This window comes from Neoarius graeffei, chromosome 19, assembly GCF_027579695.1.
Source record: "Neoarius graeffei isolate fNeoGra1 chromosome 19, fNeoGra1.pri, whole genome shotgun sequence".
NCBI classification, from domain to species: Eukaryota; Metazoa; Chordata; class Actinopteri; order Siluriformes; family Ariidae; genus Neoarius; species Neoarius graeffei.
In genome coordinates this window covers 30606482-30627461 of record NC_083587.1, presented here as the reverse complement: position 1 = coordinate 30627461, position 20980 = coordinate 30606482, and the positions used below count along the sequence as shown (strand labels likewise).

At 41.9% G+C, this 20980-nt stretch overlaps 1 protein-coding gene across 3 annotated transcripts in view; it reads left to right on the top strand.

Annotated features, from left to right (window-relative positions):
* Positions 1–20980, top strand: part of rttn (rotatin) — a 185607-nt gene that overhangs the window by 131604 nt on the left and 33023 nt on the right. For all 3 annotated transcript variants that reach the window (XM_060899987.1, XM_060899988.1, XM_060899986.1), the window contains 2 exons: positions 8726–8913; positions 20187–20292. In XM_060899987.1, the coding sequence (XP_060755970.1) occupies positions 8726–8913; positions 20187–20292 (294 nt within the window). The remainder of the gene's footprint in view (positions 1–8725; positions 8914–20186; positions 20293–20980) is intronic.

Sequence of the window (20980 nt, the reverse complement as noted above, 5' to 3'; positions counted from 1 at the left end):
GAACAAGTGCCATGGAAGAAAAGCAAGCGGGAAGATAGTGATGTGAATGAGGGATGAAAGAGGAGGGGAAACAGGAAAGCCTTTCTAGGCACAGTGTAAAGAAAGAGAAGAAGGAGAGAAATAATTAGGGGGTTGAAAAGGGAACGAGGGATGAAAGAAAAAAGTGAATAAGATGAAAAATATAGGAGAGAGCGATAAGTGGGGAGGGAACAAAGGATGAATGAGTGTCGCAGGAAAGCTGAACAAGGATGTAGGAAGCAACAAAATAATTTCTAGAATAAAGGGAGGAGAAAGGAAAAAGAAAGGAAAAGAGGGATAAGTGATGCAGTGGAGAAAAGCTGGAAGGGTTCAGTGTGCGACAAAGAAGAAAAAGATGAAATGGTGATGGGAAGAGAACGAGGGATGAAAGAAAGGATACAAGAAAGAAGAAAAGGAACGGGTAGAACGGGAAGTGAAATCAATTCTGGGGTAAAGAAAGATGGAAAAAGGGACAATGGATGAGTGAGAAGAAATGATGCAAAAAGAGGCATAATTCTGGGAAAGGGTAGGGATGAACGAGTTGAAGGAGGAGAGACAAAAGAAAGGATACAGCTTTGGAATGAAAAGAAGGGAAGAGATGGAAACAAGGGATGAGTTATGAACGAGTGACACAGTATATAGGAAGCAAATGGTGCAGAACGAGAGGAACAATGAGGCATGAACATAAGAGGAGAGGCTCGTTGATAAAGAAGGAACAAGTGATGGTTGCAGGAAGAGAGAGAAATTTCTGGAGACAGGGAGTGAGCAGAGTGATGAGAGGGATAAAGAATGGTTGAGTGGCACGAAGAGAGCTGTGGGGCGCAGAAAGGGAGGACGAAGTGATGAGGGAGAGGGCAGGGAGCGAGGGATGAGGGCTGAATGAGTGACAGGAAGAGGGAAGCAGGAGAGGAAAGAAAGGAAGAGAGACAGCTTGTTATCTCTGGGTGGGTTGTGCTCCTGCTGTTTGTGACAGATTGGGATGGAGGGATGGGAGAGGAGGGAGAGAGAAGGAGAGATTTTAACTCTGATGGATGTGTGAGATGGTCGTGGAGCAGGTGGGTGGGCTGAGCACTCACTGCATCGCCTGCAGCACTCCTCTGACTTTACAGCTCGTTATTTCTTTTTCACCATCAGACGACAACAACAACAAAAAGTGAATATTCGCATCGTGCTATAAGTGATTCATAACATGAGTCAAATATAAGATTCAGAATCATTCAGTGTCATGGTGCTTCTGTGGCTCCCTGAACATACATAATGACTTCGTGACATACATGTGTAAGCGCTGACTATATAAAGAATAAAACACTCGGAGGTGTGCAGTTTCATGAAAATCATGAACAATGGCTCACTGTAAGGCGGAGTTTCTCGTCCCACTCCAGAGTTGATCATTGGAATTGGTACGGGTTTGAAAAGTCACACAGAGAAGTCTGTGTAAAACATATTGCTTTGTTCAACTCCCCTCATAAGTGTTGTTATTTTTCACCTCGACATGTTCCACAAATGAAGTGGATAAAATGGACACCTCCGTTTGAGCCAGCTAACTATGATAACTAGTGCAGTCAATGTTTGAGTTAAAACACAAAGGCATATGCACCGATCAGCCATAAAATTAAAACCACTGACAGGTGACGTGAATAACATTTGATTATCTCATTACAATGGCACCTGTCAAGGGGTGGGATATATTAGGCAGCAAGAGAACAGTCAGTTCTTGATGTTGATGTGTTGGAAGCAGGAAAAATGGGCAAGCGTAAGGATCTGAACATTAAAAAGTTAATGCTGGCTAAAACAAAAAGGTGTCGGTATTAACTTTTTCAGCAGTTTGTGCTACAGAAGCTCTTCTGTGGGATTGGACCATATGGGCTAGCCTTCGTGCCCCATGCGAATCAATGAAACTTTGATACCGATGACCCTGTCACCAGTTCACCGGTTGTCCTTCCTTGGACCACTTTTGTTTGGTACTAACCACTGCATACCGGGAACACCTCATGATTTTTGCCATTTTGGAGATGCTCAGACCCAGTCATCTCGCCATCACAATTTGGCCCTCGTCAAAGTCTCTCAGATCCTTACGCTTGCCCATTTTTCCTGCTTCCAACACATCAACTTCAAGAACTGACTGTTCTCTTGCTGCCTAATATATCCCACCCCCTTGACAGCTGCCACTGTAATGAAATAATTAATGTTATTCACTTCACCTCTCAGTGGTTTTAATGTTCTGGCTGATCGGTCTATGTCTGTAAGTTGACTGATTTAAAAGCAAATGTGTGTGTATACAGTGTAGCTCATTTAACGGGCCTTTCCCACTACCCTTTTTCAGCTCACTTCAGCCCAACACGGCTCGCGTTTCGACTACCTCAGAGCAGCATGACTGAGCTCACTTCAGCCTTACTCAGCACCCAAAACTCGCACGGTTTTGGAGTGGGGCTGAAGTGAGCCCAACCGAGCCGAGTGGTGCTAGGGGCGTGAGGAGACACTCCCCTGTGCACTGATTGGTGAGGAGGAGTGTCCTCACATGCCCACACACGCCCCGCGAGCACGCTGGGATCTGTAAACACCGTAAACCCGGAAGAAGAATAATTATGAAGCCTTATGCGCCTCGCCTCATCTATACGCTCTTGCCAGTATCTGTTGGCGTTGTCGGTGACAACAAGCCACAGCACCAAGACCAGCAACACTAACGACTCCATGTCCTCCATGTTTATTGTTTACTATCCGGGTCGTGAGACTACCGCTTAAAAGGTCACTGATGTCACTGTTTGCGCCGCCTAACGACATCACGTGACGTCCACCCACTTTCGCTAACTCCACCCAATGTGTCCACCCACTTCCAGCCAGCACGGTTCAGCGCAGTTGTAGTCGAAATGCAACCCCAACACCCCCACTCAGCTTGACTCAGCCCAACTCAGCACCGCACGGCTCAGCCCAACTCAGCCGCGTTGGTAGTGGAAAAGCCCCATAAAGCTACTGCTGATGCTATGATCAGCCATGTTGATTTCACATCACTCAGTAAATGGAGTTGAGAAGATAACCCTAAACTGGCAAGTAGTAATTCAACTTCCAGTTGGAACTGACATTCTCTGACATGAATAAACCTGAGGGTGCTACAAAATGGTGGCAGACACACTGAACAGTAAAAGTAAGAGTAGCTTTATTGTGACATCATTTTTAATGAGCAAAACAGTTGATGCCCCTTGTTTCTCCTCGCTAATCATTAGACATGTAACGATTCACCCGACCCCTTCTTGAATCTACACCTTAACATGGTGGAGGGGTTTGAGTGCCTCAGGGATTCTAGGAGCTATGTTGTCGGGGCATTTGCCCCTGGTAGGGGTTCCCAAGGCAAACAGGTCCTAGATGAGAGGGCAGACAAAGAGTGGTTCAGAATGACCCTTATGAGAGGAGAAACCGGTATCTGAGTACCTTCGCCCGGACCAGGGATACCAGGGCCCCACCCTGGAGCCAGGCCTGGGGAGAGGGGCTCATCGGCGAACGCCTGGTGGCCAGGCCTATGTCTGTGAGGCCTGGCCAGGCCTGGCCCGAATGAGCAACACAGAACCACTCTCCTGTGGACCCACCATCCACAGGAGTTGCCGTAAGGGTCCGGTGCACTGTGGATTGGGTGGCAGCCAAAGGCGGAGGCCCTGGAGGAGCCTGAGCGGTGCTGACTAGGTATAGTTAGGCTCACCTCAACACATAGCTTGGGCTCTGGCACCAATTTCCTGAAGAGGGGTTGGACTTTCTTCTATGCTGGAGTTGTCAAGGGTGAGTGGCACCGGGCAGGGGTGGGGCTATGGGTAGCCTCCCAGTGCGGCGCACTAACATCGAAGTTCTCCCCAATGAATGAGAGGGTCGTTTCTCTGCACCTTCGGGTCGGGAATGGTCTCTGACTGTCATTTGCATTTATGCGCTAAATGGTAGTTCAGAGTACCCGGCCTTCTTGGAGTCCTTGAGTGGGGTGCTAGACAGTGCACCACAGGGGGACTCCATTGTTTTACTGGGGGACTTCAACGCTCACGTGGGCAATGACTGTGAGACCTGGAGGGGTGTGTCCAATCTGAAACTGAGTGGTGTTCAGTTGTTGAACTTCTGTGCCATGCACGGTTTGGCCATAGTGAACACCATGTTCAAACATAAGGGTGTCCATAAGTGCGCCTGGCACGAGGACACCCTAGGTTGTAGATCGATGATTGACTTTGTAGTCGTTTCATCTGATCTACAACTGTATGTCTTGGACACTCGGGTGAAGAGAGGAGCAGAGCTGTCAACTGATCACTACCTGGTGGCAAGCTGGATCAGATGGTGGGGGAGGAGGCTGGACAGACCTGGTAGGCCCAAACGTGTAGTGAGCGTATGCTGGGAACGTCTGGCGGAGGCTCCCGTCTGTCGGCTCTTCAACTGCCACATCCGGCAGAGCTTCAACTGCATACCGGGGGAGGATGGGGATATTGAGTCCAAGTGGACCATGTGCCGCACCTCCATTGCTAAGGTGGCCGTGCAGAGCTGTGGCTGCAAGGTTGTTGGTGCCTGTCGTGGCGGTAATCCCCGAACCCAGTGGTGGACACCTGCAGTGAGGGGAGCCATCAAGCTGAAGGAGGAGTCCTATCGGGCTTGGTTAGCCTGTGGGTCTCTAGAGGCAGCTGACAGATACCGATGGGCCAAGCGGAACGCAGCTCTGGTGGTCACTGAAGCAAAAACTCGGATGTGGGAGGAGTTTGGTGAGGCCATGGAAAATGACTTTCGGTTGGCCTCGAAGAGATTCTGGCAAACCGTCCGGCAGCTCAGGAAGGGGAAGCAGTGCTCTGTCCCTACTGTTTACAGCGAGGATGGCATGCTTTTGACCTCAACTGGAGACATTGTCTGACGGTGGATGGAATACTTTGAGAATCTCCTCAATCCCACCTTCATATTGTCTGAGGAGGACGCAGAGTCTGAGGGTGCATCACAGGGGCTGAGGTTGCCGAGGTGGTTAAAAAGCTCGTCGGTGGCCGGGCTTCGGGGGTGAATGAGATTTGTCCTGAGTTCCTGAAGGCACTGGATGTTGTCGGGCTATCTTGGCTGACACGCCTCTTCAACATTGCGTGGAGGTCGGGGACAGTGCCTCTGGATTGGCAGACTGGGGTGGTGGTTCCCCTTTTTAAAAAGGGGGACTGGAGAGTGTGTTCCAACTATGGGGGGATCACACTTCTCAGCCTCCCTGGAAAAGCCTATGCTGGGGTGCTGGAGAGGAGAGTCCGGTCAATAGTCAAACCTTGGATTCAGGAAGAACAATGCGGGTTTCATCCTGGTCGTGGAACACTGGATCAGTGCTTTACCCTTGCAAGGGTACTGGAGGGTGCATGGGAGTTTGCCTAACTGGTCTACATGTGTTTTGTGGACCTGGAGAAGGCTTATGACTGTGTCCCTCATGGTGCCCTGTGGGGGGTGGTTCGGGAGTATGGGGTTCAGGGCCCACTACTGCGGGCCATTCGGACCCTGTATGACCGGAGCAGGAGTTTAGTTCGCGTTGCCGGCAGTAAGTCGGACTCGTTCCCATTGCATGTGGGACTCCGCCAGGGCTGCCCTTTGTCACAGGTTCTGTTCATAACTTTTATGAACAGAATTTCTAGGTGCAGCCAAGGGGCGGAGGGTGTCCGGTTTGGTGGCAGCAGGATCATGTCTCTGCTTTTTGCGGATGATGTGGTCCTGTTGGCTTCATCAATCTGTGACTTACAGCATACGCTGGGAATCGGGATGGTTTGCAGCTGAGTGCGAAGTGGCTGAGATAAGGATCAGCACCTCCAAGTTCGTGGCCATGGCGCTCAGCCGGAAACGGGTGGAGTGCCTACTCCGGGTCAGGGGGGAGTTGCTACCTAAATTGGAGGAGTTTAAGTATCTCTGGGTTTTGTTCACGAGTGAGGGTAAAGGGGAGCGGGAGTTGGATAAGACAGATCGGGGCAGCGTCAGCAGTGATGCGGACGCTAAACCGGTCTGTTGTGGTAAAGAGAGAGCTGAGCCAAAAGGCAAAGCTCTCAATTTACTGGTCCATCTACGTTCTCACTCTCGCCTATAGTCACGAGCTATGGGTAGTGACCAAAAGAATGAGATCGTGGATACAAGCGGTAGAAATGAGTTTTCTCCGCAGGGTGGCTGGGCTCTCCCTTAGAGACAGGGTGAGAAGCGCGGTCATTCAGGAGAGACTCAGAGTAGAACCACTGCTCCTCCATATCAAAAGGAGTCAGTTGAGGTGGTTCGGGCACCTTGTTAGGATGCCCCCGGATGCCTCCCAAGGGAGGTTTTCTGAGCATGGCCCACTGGGAGGAGACCCGGGGCAGACCCAGGACATGCTGGAGAGATTACATCTCTCGGCTGGCCTGGGAACGCCTCGGTATTCCCCCGGAAGAGAGGGAAGTCTGGGCTGCTCTGCTTAGGCTGCTACCCCTGCGACCCGGATCCGCATAAGCCGGAGAAGATGGACGGATGGATGGATGATTCACCCGATTCACAATTCGATTTGATTCATGATACTGGGTTTATGATTCAATTTTCCCAAGAGATTTTTTTTTTTAAATATTAAGTGAAGAAAATTTTATTACCAAAAAACGCAACATTTACTTAACTATTCTTTATCAACTTTAAATATTCCTTTTGTTAAATGAAAAAATATCGTGGTTACCAGAGGACTAGGCCCCCCCCACTGTAACCCTAGCTATGTAATAGGCGAGAGGCTGAGGGCTACGGAAACGGAGATCGGCGCCACCCTATGCACCACAGGCGTGGGAAGGACTTTGGCTTAAATGAAAAAAAAAAAAACAACTTTTGTTTCATTTTCTTAATAACCAAGAGTAATTATTTACCCATATGTGTAAATGTTGGAGTAAAATATAATCGCCTATTAACTAAAATAATCATTTTATTAAAAGTAAAAAGTTATTGACAAATAGACCTTTTCTTAATAAACTTTTATGAACATTTGTACTACCTGCTTTTGCTTCATTTTTCTTTAGCTTTCTGCAGTCCGTAAAAAGGGGGCTCTGATTTCTTGCTGAATCTATTTGTACAGTCAGTCACACAACAGTTCTCATGTGTTCTTGTGTCATTAGCGCTGTGCCTTCTGCCCAGGGTGAAGTCACATCTGTTCCCACTATTTTACATTATTTTACGTGTCTAAACAATGCAATTACAGCTAGGAAAGACTAAGATTACGGATCTTGACAATCATGATTCATTATCTCCCACTCAAACGAAGTTTGGCGGGGGATATAGAAACGGGTTCTGTCTATCTAGTCACGTTTTCGTTTCCAGGCCATATCTTTAAAACTACTGAAGATCTCTTCATGAGACTTTGTATACATATCAAGCAACATGTGAACTGGTGCCTTTTCCTATTTTGGATTTTTGAAAAAAAAGTATTTTTCAAAATTTTACATAAAAAATAGATTTTGACTTGGTTTCTAAGAGCAATGTTCATTTCTTGAGCATATATCCAAAATTATTCATGATACAGATTTGAAACTTGGTATACATGTTAACAAGGTGATGTAGATGTGCCTTTTCATACTAAGAAATTTGAGAAATTTTCATTTTTCATGTTTCCATGGAAACAATTTCAGACTTGGTCTCTCAGGTTAGTCTTGGGGTAGGTTTTGTTTCTAGAGCAGAACTTGAAAACTATGAGTGGTATGGTCTTGAAAGTTGGTGTATGTGTTGATTAAGTAATGTATATGTGCCTTCTGATACTAAAAATGTGAGAAATTTTAATTTTTAGTTCACCTGGACCAAAGGTCCGGTGGGCTTATGCCATGGGCTGCTGAGGTCAATGTAAAGAGGTAGGGTTGGTTTCCTGCAGCAGAACTTGAAAAATGTGACACATAATATCTTGAAACTTGGTATATAGTGGGTATATAGGGCAGGGGATATAGATGACTCTGTCTTCTTGTTTTTTGGGGTTTTTTTTATTTCATCGAATCAAATCATCATAAATTTGTCAATTTATTGTCGCACAATATATTGTTGTATGTTACTAATCACACAGGAAGAATTCATGTCGGTACTGAAAAAGGAAAATGCCCATGCTCTGAGCATCCATGTTTTATTCTTAGTAGAAGTATTTAGATTTGAAAACTAAATGAAAAATGAACTTTTAATAGATTACATTAGTGTTGCTATTATGAATACAGCGTGGTGTGACCCAACTTGTATTTTTCTGGTATAGTTATACCTACAGCTGCTCTGTAACTACCAAGTACCAGATGACTTAGAGTAGAACTGAAAGTCCTTTATGGCTTTACGTTTTTATTTATTTATTTGGAATAATAGCTCTAATGGTTGTTTGTGTTTGTATTAGCCCTGTGATAGATTGGTGACCTGCCCAGGGCATACCCGCCTCTCACTTGAAATAAACTGGGAATGGCTTCAGCTTCCCCTGCGACCCTGACAGATAAACGGTATAGATAATGGATGCATGGATGGAATAATGGCTCTTAGACTCACAATTCTACCTCCTTTTGACAGCATTTATTGACCTATTGGGCACAATTTTCCTTTCAGTCCCAACCCTGAACAACCTCGGATTAATATATCTGCGCAGTTTCCAATTTACTCCCACACCCGTGATTACGGTGACAAAAACAACTTGTCGATACTCTGATTACTGAGTGCTACCCAGCTATACTAGCCTGCTCATACTCTCCTTATTTTCAGTCGTTGTGTTTTCTTTCCTCAGACACCATCCATGCCTGTGTGGACCAGTGCAGTTCAGATTCGTCACTCTACACCGTGTCTGCGCAGTTTCTCTGTGTGGTGTTCTCTGAAGAGATTAAGAAGCGAGGGACGAGTGAAGAGAAATCAGCTTCTCTGACTGCTGCTCTGAATTCCAAATCCGGAGAGAAACTCTGTGAATTACTGCTGGAGGTAAAGCTGAGCTGTACAGGGAAATGAAGTGAAACCCTGCATTGGGGTCCAAGAAATGATTCTAGTTTCGCAGTCAACACTGATACAGCTTCAAGACCATACAGTACCAGTCAGACGTTTGGACACACTTACTTACTTACTCATTACTATGAATATACTACTGGTGTATTTCTGCAATAAGACTAAGTGTGATCTAATTGACTGACTGACAGCTGTAGGTAAACCAAGGAAACGTCTGTAACACCACTTAGTAACCATTTACACTCAATGGTTACTAAGCATTTACAGTAGCATTGCATTTAGTCATTAGCATTGAGAACTGATGGCCTTAAGAATTTTTTTTTTTTTTTTAGTGAATAAAAGACAAGACTCATTACTTCATGATTTACTTTTATACGACGGCGTATGAGGGCCATTATAGGCTTAATAAAAAAAAAAGAGCTGAGTCGGGGTAATATTTTAAGGAGAAAAAACTCAATGTCTGAGATTAAAGACGTACATTTGCAAGAAAAACCTCAGATATTCTCTGAAATTATAAAGCCATAAATTTTCGAGAGAAAAAAAGAAATTCCAATATTAAGAAGTCACAAATTTACAAGGAAAAAAAACTTCCCTGCTTGCTGGCTGCAGTGAATTCTAGGAAATGTAGGAGAAAATATATCTCCTCCTATAATTTGTAGTACATTCCACTTCAACCCAAAAAAAAGTACAGATACAATGTTCTTTCTCAATGGAAAATCAGTGGTTCATGTAAGTATATTCCTTCAGTGTATCATATCTGCTGGCTGCAAAGCTTAAACATGAATTTTTTTATTTTATTTATAGTGGGGCAAAAAAGTATTTAGTCAGCCACCAATTGTGCAAGTTCTCCCACTTAAAAAGATGAGAGAGGCCTGTAATTTTCATCATAGGTATACCTCAACTATGAGAGACAGAATGGGGGGAAAGAATCCAGGAAATCACATTGTAGGATTTTTAATGAATTAATTGGTAAATTCCTCGGTAAAATAAGTATTTGGTCACCTACAAACAAGCAAGATTTCTGGCTCTCACAGACCTGTAACTTCTTCTTTAAGAAGCTCCTCTGTCCTCCACTCGTTACCTGTATTAATGGCACCTGTTTGAACTCGTTATCAGTATAAAAGACACCTGTCCACAACCTCAAACAGTCACACTCCAAACTCCACTATGGCCAAGACCAAAGAGCTGTCAAAGGACACCAGAAACAAAATTGTAGACCTGCACCAGGCTGGGAAGACTGAATCTGCAATAGGTAAGCAGCTTGGTGTGAAGAAATCAACTGTGGGAGCAATTATTAGAAAATGGAAGACATACAAGACCACTGATAATCTCCCTCGATCTGGGGCTCCACACAAGATCTCACCCCGTGGGATCAAAATGATCACAAGAACGGTGAGCAAAAATCCCAGAACCACACGGGGGGACCTAGTGAATGACCTGCAGAGAGTTGGGACCAAAGTAACAAAGGCTACCATCAGTAACACACTACGCCGCCAGGGACTCAAATCCTGCAGTGCCAGATGTGTCCCCCTGCTTAAGCCAGTACATGTCCAGGCCTGTCTGAAGTTTGCTAGAGAGCATTTGGATGATCCAGAAGAGGATTGGGAGAATGTCATATGGTCAGATGAAACCAAAATAGAACTTTTTGGTAAAAACTCAACTTGTCGTGTTTGAAGGAGAAAGAATGCTGAGTTGCATCCAAAGAACACCATACCTACTGTGAAGCATGGGGGTAGAAACATCATGCTTTGGGGCTGTTTTTCTGCAAAGGGACCAGGACGACTGATCCGTGTAAAGGAAAGCATGAATGGGGCCATGTATCGTGAGATTTTGAGTGAAAACCTCCTTCCATCAGCAAAGGCATTGAAGATGAAACGTGGCTGGGTCTTTCAGCATGACAATGATCCCAAACACACCGCCCGGGCAACGAAGGAGTGGCTTCGTAAGAAGCATTTCAAGGTCCTGGAGTGGCCTAGCCAGTCTCCAGATCTCAACCCCATAGAAAATCTTTGGAGGGAGTTGAAAGTCCGTGTTGCCCAGCGACAGCCCCAAAACATCACTGCTCTAGAGGAGATCTGCATGGAGGAATGGGCCAAAATACCAGCAACAGTGTGTGAAAACCTTGTGAAGACTTACAGAAAACGTTTGACCTCTGTCATTGCCAACAAAGGGTATATAACAAAGTATTGAGATGAACTTTTGTTATTGACCAAATACTTATTTTCCACCATAATTTGCAAATAAATTCTTTAAAAATCAGACAATGTGATTTTCTGGATTTTTTTTTTTTCTCATTCTGTCTCTCATAGTTGAGGTATACCTATGATGAAAATTACAGGCCTCTCTCATCTTTTTAAGTGGGAGAACTTGCACAATTGGTGACTGACTAAATACTTTTTTGCCCCACTGTATTTATTTTTTAAGGGAAAAGAAGGTTTTCACTGCTTAGTTTGTCATCTGTGTTATGGACAAACTGGATGCCATTACAGCCGTTTCATTAAATCCTGCATTTCAAGTAAAATACAATTTTAAGGGCACTTGAGTCTATTCTGCCATATATACTATGATGTTTTTAAAATAATTTTAAGAATTGATTTTTTTTTCAGATATACATGTGATATGTTCAACAGGAATATGATTAAGGACAGGAATATTTTTATGATAAAACTACAGTACAAGTCATTTTGATAGTTTTAAGAAATGTCATGCAAAACTCCTACTTGTGTAGATGTACAGTAGATTTTAAAGGATATCAGACGCACCAGTTTCGTTACTTTAAATGTGAAAAAATGAGGCGTAACATAGCTGACCATCGCTACATTGACCTGCACAAAATGTTCTTGTTTGTGCCCTTATTCTGAAAAAGCCAGTCACCCTCATTCATCAGTCTAGTGCAGGTTTGAGTGTAGAAATAATCGTATGATGGAGTTCACGTGTGATTTATGAAACATTCATATCTCGCCAATTGCAGCATAAGAATGATCGGATGTTGATAGATGTGGTGGCTGAAAACCATAATTTACATAACCACGCCCTTAAATATTCTGAGTTTAGAGGCCGTGCCCCGAGACTTTGCAACACGGAGAAGCCAAGATGAGAAACCTCTCCACCCTTGAAATGGAAGCGCTAAAGTCTCAAGTCCATTTAAATGAATTATTTTTATTTGTCAGCCTGAAAAGTAGCATCATAGGAAGTAGTGTGATTAGAAAATGCAGTATGGAAAGAAATCGCTGATGCAGTCAACAGCATTGTCATCGACAGTCAAACTCCAGCTGATGTGTTAATATTTCATTTATACCTCTGTGATGTGTATATATTTATTCTCTCCACATTCGCTGGATATGAGCAATCGCATGCTCAGATTGGCTACTCTAGTACTAGGCTATCACCTCGTATACCGTGAGTAAAGAAAAACAAAACGGCGGAGCGTGTTGCTGAAGCAACCAAAGATGAAATAAAAACTCTACTCCAAAACAAGCCCCCGAAAATTGTCAAGAATTTAAAAGAAACAGAAATAGCTAAAATAATATAGGTCCCCCCCCCCCCCCAATATCTCCTGTTCCACACTCCAGCCCAGTCGGTGGCAGTAATGCACCTTTAAGTTGGTTTGCCAACCACCAAAAAAAAACCCTCAAGAAGAAGAAAACCTCAAAAATACAACAAAAAAAAGCAACAAAATATGGAATAAAAATATTTGATGGTAAGAATATATCTTTTTTTTTTTAATTTTCAAGAATTACTATTATTATACGTAGCATTTTTCACAAATTGCTACTGTCATTTCGCTGGTTCGTTTACATTCTAAGCAGAAATAATTTTGTTGGACGTGTTGTACAAAGTTTTTATTTATCGAATTTGCAAAAAAAAAAAAATTCTGTTTCTCAAAATCCAGTGAATGTGGATAAAATAAGAGTTATTCCACTCAATCTCATCGTACATGACTTATAGCCAACTCAGCGCTACAGATACGTGCCTCGTCAGCTGTCAGCTCATGTACGACTCAATTTTGTGGAATAACTGTTTATAACAGTCATATCTATACTGTATATAATAGTCTAATATAATGGCTTATATCACAGATCTTTACATGTTCAGATCTCAAACTCTCCACCAAAAATTATGATTAAGTTTCTTTATTTCCTCATTTTAAGGAAGTTTCAATCAGTCAGTTCAAACACAGAGAGAGAGAGAGAGAGAGAGAGAGAGAGCCCGTGCCTTCTGCCTCCATGCTGACACAGCACCACCTTGGATGTCTTGAGAGATAAAAGCGACTTAATATTCATTGGTCACTCGCCATTTAAAAAAAAAGCCTCCCAAAAAACCTTTATTGGGTCTGATGGACATGTAGAGATCTTCTAACAGAGCCAGATGTGCCACTGCTGAGATTAAACTGGCAAAGTTCTTGTTTAACCATGGAAATATCTTGGTAGGAATAATGACCCTAGTTTACAAAACGAATGTAAGACAGAAAACCAGGTGTACGGTCACTTCCATGCAAAGCTCGGGCATCAGCGTGGATGTGAGCGAAGGCTACGATCAAATCTCACGTCAAGTCTCAGCTCATGTACGCAAGTTTTGAGTCAGTGCAGATGTGCAATTCAGTATAGTAAATGTGACTGAGTGGAAAATTGTTATTAGACCATATCTTACTGGTATCTAAGCATATGCATATTCATCACTTAAAAATATGTAGCCTGTGACAAAATATTATTATTTGTAAAAGCTGTGTGTCATATATCCCTAACATAGTATTTTCAAATTGTTCGCAATTAAAGGTGTTGGATTTTTTTTTTTGTAAGATTAATTTCCCTTTCATTTTGAGAGCCTACTTGTTACACCAGGCTACTGGCGAGATAATTACAAATAAAATTAAACAAGTAAAAGCAATGGATAGGCTAACGAATTTGCAGTGTGATAGGTTAGATGCTTATTCAGTCACCGATTTAATGAAAGTGAATATTCCACTAATATTCCCGTTTTCATGCAGCCACGCATACAGTACTCTGATTGTCTAGTTGATTGGTGTATAACGCACAGAGCTGAGCGTAAACAGGCAAGAGGCCGTGTTTCGCAATCAAACTGCCATTAAAAACCCCAATTGAGATGTATATTCTGAATGCACTGTGTACATGTCCAACAAATGCTCTTAGAACCTGAATAATATCAGCATATCCCGCATATCTTCATCGAATAAGGCCAAATTCGGAATGGCCAAATGCACTATGCTGTTTACATGACCTGTATCAAATTCCGAATATTGCCATATTTGGAATAATAGTGGAAAATTAATGTCCGTGTAAACATACTGCATGAAAGTCATGAAATCCTGACGAGCCATGTATCTCCACTGTTTCTCAGCTACTGACATCTGTTTAAAGCTATTGAATTTTAAAAAAAAATTGTTAAGGGAGAAAAGGAAAGTGTGCTCATATGAATAATGTGTGTACTCTACATATGTACAGTGATAATGATATGATTTTGATGACTGCTGACAGATTACTGGTTAACTTGGCTGACAGGTAACATAGTTGATAATTTCGCTACTTTGACCCATAATTTCAATGAGAGGCCTTACCTGGCTGAGCACGCCATTTTCTTGAACAGGTTAATATCAAATTTGGACATAGAATTGAATTAAAATCATTATAATGTTGGAAACCATAACAATGTACGTAATATAGTTGATGGTCAATTTATGGAAAATCATATCATGTAATGGGATAAACCATTTTTGAGTTGCAGGGGGAGTTCTATTGGTAGCATAGTTGATAGAACTTTTGCGGACATTAATAAGTTTAGATATTTAAATTATTTAAATCAGAAAATCAATTAAATATTATTTTTCTTTCATATTTAAACTTTTGAAATAAATGTAAAAAGTTGTTGACTTTAATGGGTTTTATTCCTTATTTTGAAACTGGCCCTGTGTCTTGAAATCGCTCCCGACTCACTGTATAGGGCACTGAAAGAAATCAAATTAAAAGTCTCAAATTTGATTGAATAAAAGGCAGCGGCAATGAAGAAAGTATTCAGCCTTGATTTAAAAAAAAAAAAACTGAAAGATGCAGGGGTCGGCACAGTGGTGTAGTGGTTAGCACTGTCGCCTCACAGCAAGAAGGTCCTGGGTTTGAGCCCCGTGGCCGGCGAGGGCCTTTCTGTGTGGAGTTTGCATGTTTCCTCCGGGTGCTCCGGTTTCCCCCACAGTCCAAAGACATGCAGGTTAGGTTAACTGGTGACTCTAAATTGACCGTAGGTGTGAATGTGAGTGTGAATGGTTGTCTATGTGTCAGCCCTGTGATGACCTGGCGACTTGTCCAGGGTGTACCCCGCCTTTCGCCCGTAGTCAGCTGGGATAGGCTCCAGCTTGCCTGCGACCCTGTAGAATAGGATAAAGCGGCTACAGATAATGGATAGATGGATGGATGGATGAAAGATGCAGGTACTTTGTATTGATTAATGTGGGAAATATGCTCAGTATAATATGTATTTATCACAAAAATACATGCGTGTATTTATTATTTTGAAAACTACAAGCCAACTGATCTAGCATGTTTTACTTGTGTGACAGTAATGACATAAATACCAGTGCGACAGACTAGTGTCCGAAAGCGGGGTTTTTTTTTTTTTTCATTTTACCAATGAGTTCACTATATAAAATACAGTGAGCTCATTGGTAAAATGGAAAAAAAACCTCTATATAGTAATTTCCTATATAGTGAGTAGGGAGTAGTGAACGAGTGAGCAATTTCGGACACGGCAAGACTCCCTCAATTGAAAAATGAATAAAAAAGATCAATTTATTACATCATGACAGATTTCAAGCTAAATAAAGCATACGATACACACAATGTTTGTGTGGTATTATAGCATTATTTTCATTCATCGGTAAAATATGGTGTTTTTGAAGAAAATTGTTAGAAGAAATATAATTATCATCAATGGACATGGAATATACCCCAAATTATAGAATGCTTTATTCTTTTATATTGTAAGATCGAGGAGGAAAGACTATTTCCTAAAACTCTCAGCTCAGCCGTGGCATCTGCAGTGTGATGACATTGATCCCACCTTGCAAAATGAAGTTATTTATTTATTTATTTGTAAATTTATGACTTTTTAATTTTGGAATTTCTGAGCTTTTTCCCCCCTTGGAGTTTCTAAATTTTTTTTCTCTCGTAAATTTGCAACTTTATAATCTCTGAGAATATCTGAGTTATTTTTTTCTTAAATGCATGAATTTAATCTCGGAAATGCTTTTTTTTTTTTTCTTCCGTAGATTACCCCCGAGCTCATATCCAGTTATTTGTTTGTTTGTTTATTTGTTTGTTTGTTTTTATTTAACCTATAATGGCCCAAATACACCATCATACATTTGGACTCAATATTAGATGTGACTAACTATTAAAGCACAATTAAAAGTATAGTCCGTGCTTTTGGAAGTTAACTATAAGTTAACTGTAGCTGTCTGTCAACAAAGGCAGCCCTTCCCTTCATATTTCCCTCCAAAGCCACGACCACAAAACTTACGCACACAAGCTGCCTAACTCCTGAACTGGTGGATGAAGTGAATATACTGTCCATCTTGCACCTGGGGAGATCCCTGTCAAAGTGTGCCTGATCCCCCAATTCTGCTTTCTCATGAAAATAAACAGTAATGTCTATTATTTGACCTTGTGATTTTGTGACAATTTGGTATGGAAATGCAGAGGTACAGTGCAGAAAAAGTAGCTATTTTTAATATTCTGCACAGCTAGGAATCGCATTGTTTGTATTTGTTTTTATTTGGGTATAACATGCTATATAATTTCTTGTAGAAGCATTATTACTGTGCTTAAATGTTGTCCTTCCCTTCCACACAGTATTAGCTGAATGAGAAACTGGATTCAGGGATCTGCTGCGCAGAACTGCAGATGAATTTGATTTCCTATCAGACTCTCATTGCCTGTTTCTCCTCACTATATTCACAGAGGGGTTCACACTACATCAACCACTCTGCTGTAGGGGCACGCTGATGGTAGTCCCTGAGCTGATAGGTACCAAAATTAGTCGGTGACTGGAAATTGAGCCTGAAAAAAAAAAAAAATATATATATATATATATATATATATATATATATATATATATATAAATAAAATTTTTTATCAGTAATAACTTCCTTTGTTTTTAAGCTATACTTGTATATAAAACCTCTCACACACATTCGGCAGTGTGTACATAATGTATTTATGACATGAAACCCGACTCCAGGTGCATTGAGAATGTAATCCCACAGGACCCAGCAATTATTTTTCCCAGTTTTTACTTTCTTGCAGGTGAGCATATATATGGTTTGACACATTTACTGCCAGCATTCAAATTGAATAACTGATTTATCCTGAATAAAATTATTATTATTATTATTATTATTATTATTATTATTATTAAGGTGGTTTCAATTAGTATATTGTTTATATTTTGACAAATAGAAGAAACATTGTTAAAATATTCATGCAGGTACAAACAGTAACTGAGGGAGCAGGCAGGAATTACTTCTGGAGTGGACAGGAATGGGATTTAAAAAAAAAAAAAAAACAACAATAAAAAAAAACACCTTCCCTGAGATACAACCCCGATTCCAAAAAAGTTGGGACAAAGTACAAATTGTAAATAAAAACGGAATGCAATAATTTATAAATCTCAAAAACTGATATTGTATTCACAATAGAACATAGACAACATATCAAATGTCGAAAGTGAGACATTTTGAAATTTCATGCCAAATATTGGCTCATTTGAAATTTCATGACAGCAACACATCTCAAAAAAGTTGGGACAGGGGCAATAAGAGGCTGGAAAAGTTAAAGGTACAAAAAAGGAACAGCTGGAGGACCAAACTGCAACTCATTAGGTCAACTGGCAATAGGTCATTAAGCCCATGTTTACATTAGACCGTATCAGCGGATCATCAGATTAACGTTTTTAAAACGATTAGTGTGCACACAGCAACACCAATACACGATTCGCGTGCACACAACAATACCAATACACGGATACGCTCGGCTCCGCAGGCATCCTGCGCTCCAAATCACTCTGCCCTGAACAGCGAGTGCCCTCTGGAGGGTGCGCACTCCGGCCCTGCGCAGCTCACAGAGCTCGCGAGTGGAGCACACTAGCAGTGTTTTCGGGACTGAGCCGCTGTGTGTGTGATCCCAGCGCATATCACTTAACACTTGCAAGTGGAAGGATGGCAAGCCTAAAGACAATCATAACTACACAATGGGCAGTATTTGCATCAGTATTTGCAGTATTTTCATACTTTTATACTCTTTAATGAAAGGTGATACAAGGCGGAAGTCCGCGCCGTTTTTCAGCAGTCGCGTCACATGACCAACGCCAGCGAATCAGGAAGGTGGATGTCACAGTGACGTTATCCAATGACGACGCCAACTAGAGCTCAGCACAGCGTATTCGCGTATCTCAATGTTTACACAGCACCGGACCAGATACGATCTAGATTGAATACGTGGACGCTGGCGGATTCCCGTTTCCCGGCGTTTCCAGGTGGTTTAATGTAAACGGACAGTGCATCCGCGAAGAAAACGAGACAGATACGGTCTAATGTAAACGTGGCAGCGGCTCTCAGAAGTAAAGATGGGAAGAGGATCACCAATCCCCCTAATTCTGCGCCGACAAATAGTGGAGCAATATCAGAAAGGAGTTCGACAGTGTAAAATTGCAAAGAGTTTGAACATATCATCTACAGTGCATAATATCATCAAAAGATTCAGAGAATCTGGAAGAATCTCTGTGCGTAAGGGTCAAGGCCGGAAAACCATACTGGGTGCCCGTGATCTTCGGGCCCTTAGATGGCACTGCATCACATACAGGCATGCTTCTGTATTGGAAATCACAAAATGGGCTCAGGAATATTTCCAGAGAACATTATCTGTGAACACAATTCACTGTGCCATCCGCCGTTGCCAGCTAAAACTCTATAGTTCAAAGAAGAAGCCGTATCTAAACAGGATCCAGAAGCGCAGACGTCTTCTCTGGGCCAAGGCTCATTTAAAATGGACTGTGGCAAAGTGGAAAACTGTTCTGTGGTCAGACGAATCAAAATTTGAAGTTCTTTATGGAAATCAGGGACGCCGTGTCATTCGGACTTAAGAGGAGAAGGACGACCCGAGTTGTTATCAGCGCTCAGTTCAGAAGCCTGCATCTCTGATGGTATGGGGTTGCATTAGTGCGTGTGGCATGGGCAGCTTACACATCTGGAAAGACACCATCAATGCTGAAAGGTATATCCAGGTTCTAGAGCAACATATGCTCCCATCCAGACGACGTCTCTTTCAGGGAAGACCTTGCATTTTCCAACATGACAATGCCAAACCACATACTGCATCAATTCCAGCATCATGGCTGCGTAGATGAAGGGTCTGGGTACTGAACTGGCCAGCCTGCAGTCCAGATCTTTCACCCATAGAAAACATTTGGCGCATCATAAAACGGAAGATACGACAAAAAAGACCTAAGACAGTTGAGCAACTAGAATCCTACATTAGACAAGAATGGGTTAACATTCCTATCCCTAAACTTGAGCAACTTGTCTCCTCAGTCCCCAGACGTTTACAGACTGTTGTAAAGAGAAAAGGGGATGTCTCACAGTGGTAAACATGGCCTTGTCCCAACTTTTTTGAGATGTGTTGTTGTCATGAAATTTAAAATCACCTAATTTTTCTCTTTAAATGATACATTTTCTCAGTTTAAACATTTGATATGTCATCTATGTTCTATTCTGAATAAAATATGGAATTTTGAAACTTCCACATCATTGCATTCCGTTTTTATTTACAATTTGTACTTTGTCCCAACTTTTTTGGAATCGGGGTTGTACTTGCTTGTCCTGATTGGTTGGATTTTGTTGGTTTTTATCTAGAGTCTGGAACTGTCACAGTACACGTGTGGTATGTCAAGTATAAATCACTTTAAGACGGTCAGCATGCTTTGCTTTCGATCAGTTTCTTTCATTCGCATTAACCAGACACAGGAAAGTTTCTCATGGTGTACATGCATAGCTGTCAGTCATCAATGCAGAGAAGGCTTGGACTATAAGCAATATAAATGTATCACGCTACAGAGCTTGTAATTTATTTTCCTGCCATATTACAGAAACCGTGATTGCAAAACTCCTTCCTCTTCAAGCTTTGATTGATCTCCAGTGGAAAGATCAGTGTTAAATGTCACTAAACTTTCCATTCTGTTTCATCATACAGCAATATGATAAAACTCAGTTCCAGGACCCTCTTAAGAAGGTCACGGCTAAAGTCCTGATGCCTCTCCTTGCCTGCAGCTCCAACGCTCAGAGTTACGCCTGCAAAGGTGAGAAACCATCCTGTTGGTTTATGAAGCATGTATTACTGTAATAAGACTATTGACTATATCTTGAACATACACATCTTTAAAATGGCTCTCATATTGATGAGTCTGTCCAGTTCACTAAACTTTACTCGGTCATTCTAGTATGCAGCACAAAATAGTGTAGTGTTAGCTTGTTTTGAACATTTCCAATGAATAATCTTGGCGTGACAAAAAAAAAAAAAAAGGCCATGAGACAAAGGGGGGGAAAAAAAAAACCTCAAAGAACCACCTACACTAGTGCTCTTATCAAGAAATCCAGATTTAATGAAAATGCAAACTGAAACAGCCCCAAGCCTACACACTCCTCCCTTTTCCCTGGTTGAACCTGTGTTGCATTGCCTTCATTTACATACTGGAACATGACAGACTCTTAACGTGGAGCATACAGTTCCAGTGCTCAGCAGTTCAATCTGATAAGATTTTCCAGTAGAAAGACTAGAATTTTCTACTGATATCGACAGCAAATATTCTGTCTGCTCAAATGACAGAGGATTTACTAATAAAAAGCATCTTTTATTAATCATAGCAGACTCTTAAAATGTTTACCAGTTTAAAACTCATTTAAACCATATAGATCTCGGTGTTCGATGTTTCTGACTTGCTTTTCTGCTCAACACGGTTGTAAAGAGTGGTTATTAGCTCATCCGGC